This window comes from Takifugu flavidus, chromosome 4 (assembly GCF_003711565.1).
Source record: "Takifugu flavidus isolate HTHZ2018 chromosome 4, ASM371156v2, whole genome shotgun sequence".
Lineage (NCBI taxonomy): Eukaryota > Metazoa > Chordata > Actinopteri > Tetraodontiformes > Tetraodontidae > Takifugu > Takifugu flavidus.
Window position 1 is genome coordinate 10,387,300 of NC_079523.1, and position 7,493 is coordinate 10,394,792.

The following is a 7,493-nucleotide window of genomic DNA, read 5'->3' on the forward strand; positions in this document are numbered from 1 at the left end:
AGCCTGAGCGTTAAAAGAGTTGAAGACGTTATGATACAGACAGCAGAAACACTCTAGTCAAGGGTTGGATGCCAGGTTTGACAACCCTCTCATGACTATGGTGAACATCACACCGGTGCCATCTGTTAGCTCAGTGTAGCTCAGTGTAGCTCAGTGTAGCTCAGTGTAGCTCAGTGTAGCTCAGTGTCAAACGCTGCCTGCACAAACCCAAAAAAACCCTTTAACACAAGGAAACAAGTTGCACACGCTGAGGTAAAGTTGTTTATATATTCCATTAATAAGTACAGAGACGTGTCTTCACAGTCGTCATTTTAGGGCAATAACTATACGGCTATATTAATAATCCTGTTTTTATTTTGCTTTGGCATTTCTAAGCCTCCTATTTGACATAAATCATGTTTCTTTTCACATCGTTGCATCATGGTATTGCTTCTTTTTACAGTCTTTATTGCTAAGCTAACGTGCACAGTACACTTTAATACAAATTATATCGATTAAACGTGTGTTTGTATCTTAAAGCCAAACATGATGAAGGAACAGACCGATGCAGTGGCTGACTGTAAAAGATGTAAAGAAGAAAAAAAAGACAAATGTGGCAGGTGTTTTTAAACGCATTTGATTAAATCCCTGACTACATTATAACACACAGTGACAAATGTCTGCTCCTGTATTTACAGTCAGGCTCTACGGGCTGCTATTCCTGACTCTTTACGTGCTGTTGCCCCGTGTGGTCGGAACTCTAACGCACAGAAGCATGTTGGTTGTTGCGTCTGTGGCTCGTTTCTCTGGGGGAAACACTTCCTGGGGGCTATTCACTGTCCCATATAGCATTGTGAGTGGAGTGTTTTCAGTCTCACATTCAGCCATGTTGTTGTGAGTCTGGAAATCTGTCCTTCCTGTTTCATGGAATTCTTCCTGACAAGCTACCAAAACACCGTATATTGCTAAGTTACTGCATTTGCGCTATATTTACACACACACACACACACATATATATATATATAACTGCTCTACAACTAAGGGCAGTCAGGGTTAGTCAGCTGAATCTGAAAAGAACTCAAAACTAACATAATATAACGTGTTTATGATTTAGTAACCATATTTTTTACAGTACAGGAATGTAAAACATTAAAAAAAAGTTCTTCCTCTTTGTTAATGTTCCTACGCCATCGTTCCCGCAGCAATCTGCATTTAAAGTGACGTTTCTACACGTAATTGGGGACCCGGATGATTTACGAGCCCAAGACGCAACAACAGAGTGTGAAATGACTGAACACAAAAGCAGATGTGCAACGACTGCCCCGGCAGCTGCCACAGCCAGCGGACGCTTCACGTTCCCTTGGAAGACCCGAACCAAATCCTGCCAGGCTCCACGTCCGCTCACACCATCATGGGGGTGTCGGAGCACACAGAGCTGACAGATCCCGTCTCGGAGTCCTTCCTCCCTCTGTTGTCCCCCCGCCACTCTTCCTCTTTCTCGATGATGGGATTCAAGCGGCCGTTCTGCTCCAGCTGGTCCCTGGTCTCCAGTTTGTAGGGAAAGGCTCCACCTTCCGTTTGCTGTTGCCCCCCCTCCTCGTGCGTGATGCTGACGGTGGAAGAGCGGAGGCTGTCCCCGGCGTCGCTCTTGTCCGGACCTTCCCCCGGACAGCAGGCGCACTGGCACGGCGTGAGGTAGAGGTAGATCAGGACCATCACGATGCTGATCACACACCCCGCCAGGGTGGTGTAGGCCGTCTTCAGGTTCTCCAGCCCGCCGCTCATGGTGGAGTTAAAGACGGCCACGGTGGTGTACAGCGTCTCGTTAAAGGAGTCGCTGGTGGCGTAGCAGGTGTAGACGCCCGAGTCCTCTGCTTTCATGGGCCCGATCTGCAGGCCCCCGTCGCGGCGCATCAGCGCGTGCTTGTGTTCTGGGGACAGGGGGACGTCACCAGGCAGCGTCCAGCTCTTCACCATGTCCTTCTGTCTGGTGTCACAGTCCAGGACCAGGAACTGCTCCAGATAAGCCACTTCATCCATGCTTCGGACCTCACTGCAGTTCAGATGGGCCCTGCTCAGATCCAGAATGGCCGTTTTGCGCTTCTGCGGGCCTGGGAGCACGCACGTGTGGCTGAGTGTGAAGTCGGTAACGGAACTGAGGTCTTTGAGCTGCCAGCGGGCCACCATGTCGTAGAGATCGCAGCTGCAGGGCAGAGGGTTGTTGTGGAAGTAGAGGCCATTCTTGATCCAGGCAGGAAGAGCCTGGAGCTCCTGGAGGAGCAGGTTTTTGATCCTGTTCCCGGACACATCCAGGAGTCTGAGGGTTTCCAGCCGACTCCGCTCCTTCACCAGCTCAACGGGGAAGCGCGAGATCTGGTTCTGGCTCAGGTAGAGCTTCTGCAGGCTGAAGAGGCCCGAAAAAGCGGAGCGGTCAATCTGAGAGATGTTGTTCTTGTATAGCAGCAGCACCTCCAGGTGCTCCAGCGGCTCAAAGATGTACTCGTCCAGCTGGCGGAGGCCGTTGGAGGAGAGGTCCAGGTGCCGGAGACCCGTCACGTGCACGAATGCTTCGGAGGAGAGGAAGGTGAGGCCGTTGTTGCTGAGCAGCAGGCTGCGCAGCCTGCCGAGCCGGACGGGCGTCCACTCAGCACGGAGCCTGGTGATGCTGTTGAAGCTGAGATCCAGGACGGCCGTGTGCCGCGGAAGAGCCGTCGGAACGTTGGTGAGATTCCCCTTGGAGCAGCTGATGATGTTGCTGGCGCAGACACAGGTCTTGCGGCAGTCCAGGGGGCCGCCCATGAACTGGGTCCTCGCACCCGAGAGTAATAGAGGCAAGAGGAGCCAAACGGCGGAGCTCCTGCTCCCAAATGCTGCCTGGATGGCGCGGCGGGAAAACCAGAGGGAATCCTCCATCATAGCCAAGGCCGAAAGGACAAAGAGATCAGGACATCAGTTCTCCGAGGACCTGCGCCTGAAGAGACGGTGGAGACAAAGTTCCGGAGAATCACACCAGACCCAAAACCAAAAATGCTTACCCAGTGGAAACCAGGCACAGAAACACGTGCATCTTGCTCTGAGTCAGCAGCATTAATCCCGCCCGCGGTTCCCTTTGGCTAACTTACCTCGTCAGGCATCCAAAGACCAGCAGAGGAAGAGAGAGGAGGTCTTCAACAGCCCGGCGTCGGAGTGGAGCCGATTCCGGACGGCGGTGTCATCGTCTGACATCACAGAGTGACCAGAACAGCTGGAACTGCGCTCCTCACTGCCGAGCAAATACGTCCACCTGACAACTGATCCAAACTGGGGGGGCAGCAGCAGTACAGGGGCTGTGTCACATGCTCTCTCTCTCTCTCTCTCTCTCTCTCTCTCTCTCTCTCCTCTCTCTCTCTCTCTCTCTCTCTCTCTCTCTCTCTCTCTCTCTCTGTCTCTCTCTGTCTCTCTCTCCTCCCCTCTCTCCTGATCATATAAATGTTATGGTTGTCTTCAGAGACGCTGCGTTTGTTCTCCCTCCTTCCCTGCAGGAATCCATTAATTGGCCCAGCCAGCAGCAGGATGACGTCTGATACGTCGGGGCCCTTCCTCCCCAGATCCTCCTCATCCTCCGGTGAAGGACAGGGCAAGCGGCTTGGCTGCAGCAGTCCGCAGCGGAGGGTGTGAGCAGCATGCAGCTGTGTGTGGGATCGATGGAGACCGGAGCGGCGCGCACGGTCATCTACAGACGAGGAGTTGGAGCCCTGTTCCGCCCACATCCAGCACACTCCTCAGACTGTCTGTGATATCAAAATAAGATCGAATCCATCCAGACTGCGGTCGGGCAGCGACCCAGACCGCTCCGATCGCATCGCCTGCATTTGCTGCAGCCCGCAACTAGAGCATGACGTACAAACACAGCTCCTTCGGTTTATATTGAGCCTTCCATTTGGCAGCAGGCACACGGTCACGCCAGAGCTCAGACACTCAGAAAAGTCATGTTTGAGCCTTTAATCTGCATGTGTGTAACACGAAACTGTCAATATGGCTCCGGTCTGTGCAGTGTGCAACTCATTTTAATGAGGGAACGAAGGACAACAGAGGGCAACTTTAGAGCTTGGAGTCTGCACCTGGGGACTGGATAGTGGAAAAACACACACACACACACACACACACACACACACACAAAAAATGACCTTGCAGCTAACATACTGTAGCTGTGGGGTCAATCTTGTTATCAATCTCAGGGTCTTCAGTTTATGGTGAAACATAAAATGTGACAGCACTGATTTCTGTTCCAAGGACACAGAGAGCTGCATTACAATTTAGGGTGTGTGTGTGTGTGTGTGTTACCGAACAGTCCCATGAGTATATGAGTGTGTATGAGAAGCCATTTGACATCGTTCAGCATTGATGCAGCCGTGTTGCAGGTGTCAGAGACGTTCCAAATGTGGCCGTTAAGGGAAAAAAAATGCTCCTGTTGATTAATGAAACGCGGGAAGATATAATTCTATGTTTATGTCAGCTTGCAGCAGGTGGTGAGTGGAAACCTTCAGCCTCCAGTGTTGGATGATTTACAGTCATGCTGTAAATGATAAATGAGGAACAGATCTGAGGAAGCAGCACCAGGTGAGCATCATTTTCAGCTCAGCTCTCCATCAGCTTAAAGAGAGAGAAAGAGAGAGAAAATAACACAAATATTTGTATAGTTAACTGTTTAATTCCATCACATCGTATTTCATTATGTTTATCCATGTCGACCTGGCAGCCACCCCCCCCATAAAACATAACACAAATGTTTTCTTCATGATACCGTTAAAACGGTGTGTCCTGTAAAGCTACACGCAACCTGGTTCAGTTGACTGGATGTCCAGTCAGTGGGGGACACGACGTGGACGCGCTGGTTCCCAGGGTGCACCAACAACACACTGCTGCCCCCGTCTGGTCGACTGCCTCGGTCCGTTCCGGGACTTTGCTGAGTCAAACCCAGAGCCCACTTACTCTAACTGAAATGAGTTTTCAGCAGAATGAAGCGGTCCCACTGTGTTTCCCCACCTGATGTGTGATAAGATCTGTGTATACATCTGTCCAGCACTCCTGGGCTTATTAGACATAGAAACATTAAAAAGATTTAAGATAGTTCAGAGTGATGCTTCTCGCCAGAGGTTGGATCGTGACACGCTGCGGGGGGGTTTGAGAAGCTGGTTAATGTTCCGTCGTTAGCCTTGTAAATCCAGCGTCTGGTGTTGTTTGTGCTGACATTTCTGTAGATCCCCCCCTCCCCTGTTATTGCTACCCCAGCATTCCTGGGATGAGTGCTCTTTCTGAGTGGAAATGCGTAGTCTATTCCCTGGGTTGCCATAGAAACCATGATATTTGTAATAGCTGTGATGGTGGCATGAGTGCTATTTTTGTCACGAGTCCACACCTCTCACACACACACACACACGCGCACGCACACACACACACACACACGCACACACACACACACACACACACACACACACACACACACACAAACACAAACACACAAGCAAATAACTATGAAGCCCATGAATTCAGTGTTTATCCTCTTAATGTTAAATGTCAAGAGGTCACAGAGGTACAGTAGGAGTGTGGCGTTTAATGTGTTTGTCTGTCGGAATCCTGTAATATTTCTATTAGATCATCGCTCATCAGCTGTACCGCCAGGTCGGCAGGAAGCTTAGAACAAGGTCATATAACCATCTGATTAATCTGACCACATCAGCATTTAATCATGAGAGATTCCTGTGCAGGCCTGGAAGTGACGGATCCGTTCTGGGAAAGAAGAAGGTTCAAGCTGCCGGCCGTGGATTAGCTCAATTTGCTGCTCACTGAAGTGCAGATGTTTCCCAGGTTGTCAGGGAGACGGAGTTAGAAGCTTTTAGTTGTCTTTCTCCACAGCCTCAGTGCTGTAGCTATAAATAGGAGCCTCTCTGGCTGTTTTCAGATAAACTTGGTAATTTTCTCTCCGAGGGTGAGAGTGAGCGGTTAAAAAAAGGGTGTCGGGCGAGTAATGAGCCACTACAGGGACGTTTCTACACTTTAGTGTGAGCCAGCAATGTGGCGTGCACTGTGAGAAGACCTCCTCTTAGACTTAAGGCTCACATTGAGTCCACCAGCTGTCCATAAGTCCGGTGGTCTGGGATGAGCCTGCAGATTATAAAGAGATGAATTCACATTCCAGAATGGCAGCATTCAATTTGTCTGTGAGCTGGAACGTTCATCCTCCCAGCATGTCTCAAGATTTCCAGCCACCTTTAAATGCAAATGTTTGTTCAATTATGACCGAGAACCTTACAGATGCAAACGAGGACCACCTCGTACCACCTCGGACCACCTCGGACCGGACCGCGCCATGATTGCTCCTCCAAAAGAGCCGTCTCAGCCATAATGGGCCCATACATCATTGTCCTCTGCGAGGTGGACGGTATGCAGAGAAGATCCCCGTAGCAACGGGATAATCGGTAACGAGGCTGGGATGGAGGGGCGTGAGGCCTCGCCGTCTCAGTGAATCGCACACCGGCGCCGGTTTTGATGGGTGGGATCACACACGGAGTCGCTGCTGAGGGAAACAGAAGAGACGCAGAGGGGAAGGAAATGTTTGGGTTCATACTGAAACCCAGCAAGGTGACCGAAACAGTTGCCTGAAGAAGAATGTCGAGAGAAAACCAAACTTCTCTGTGCTTTTGTTTTGAAATGATCGCACACGTCAAAGGACTGAATTCAGGCTGCACTAATTATATTTGAAAATGTGATATATGAAGGCCTATCCAAGCTTATTATTATCTTTATTGTTTTTCTTTAGCAGTTCGAGGCCCTTTGAGGTGAGCTCGGTGTCCTTTGCTATTTCTGAGTAGACTCTATGTTCAAAGTTTCCATAGAAACCATCGTATTTGTGATTGCAGTGATTGGTGCTGCTGCCCATGCAAGACTCTTCTATTTTTGGCATGAGTCAACACTACACACACACACACACACACACACACACACACACACACACACACACACACCATGCATTCTCAAGAGCCTTTATTCCATATATTAAGCATTCCAGCTAAATGCATTCTGCCGACCTCTGAGATGAATTTGTGCCTAAAACAAAATTCTGTGTGCATCCTGTCACGGAGCTACTGTATATCCTCACCATGGCAACAGCAGTATTCTCTGTCCATTATACCTCTCAGCTCACCCTCAATCAGTTGTTTTATATATATATATATATGTATATATATATATATATATATCTAAAAATTATATATATAATTTATATATATATTTATATATATTTATATATTATAATAATTTATAGATATATATATTTATATATTATAATATATAATAATTATATATATATATATATATATTCACAGTGTTGATTTATTGCAGCCAGTAGGTTTGTACAAAAAACTTTTTTCCAAGAAACATCCTTAAGGATCAAATTTGAGTTACACTGTCTCATAAACAAAGGTATTTGTGACGGAATGAAAGAAGTCCTAGATCTCAATAATGCAGAGCCAAGG

General features: G+C 48.6%; 1 protein-coding gene across 1 annotated transcript; it reads right to left on the reverse strand.

Annotated features, from left to right (window-relative positions):
- Positions 1 to 248: 248 nt before the first annotated feature.
- LOC130525002 (amphoterin-induced protein 1-like) lies at positions 249 to 3,373 on the reverse strand. The gene is made up of 2 exons (XM_057031643.1): positions 3,102 to 3,373; positions 249 to 2,950 (listed from the first exon to the last, which is right to left on the reverse strand). The coding sequence occupies exon 2, from the start codon at positions 2,893 to 2,895 to the stop codon at positions 1,381 to 1,383; it is 1,515 nt and encodes a 504-aa protein (XP_056887623.1). The 5' UTR covers positions 2,896 to 2,950; positions 3,102 to 3,373; the 3' UTR covers positions 249 to 1,380.
- Between the last annotated feature and the right edge of the window lie 4,120 nt (positions 3,374 to 7,493).

Coding starts and splice junctions, on each gene's coding strand:
- LOC130525002 (XM_057031643.1), bottom strand. CDS start 2,895: ATGATGGAGGATTCCCTCTGGTTTTCCCGCCGCGCCATCCAGGCAGCA.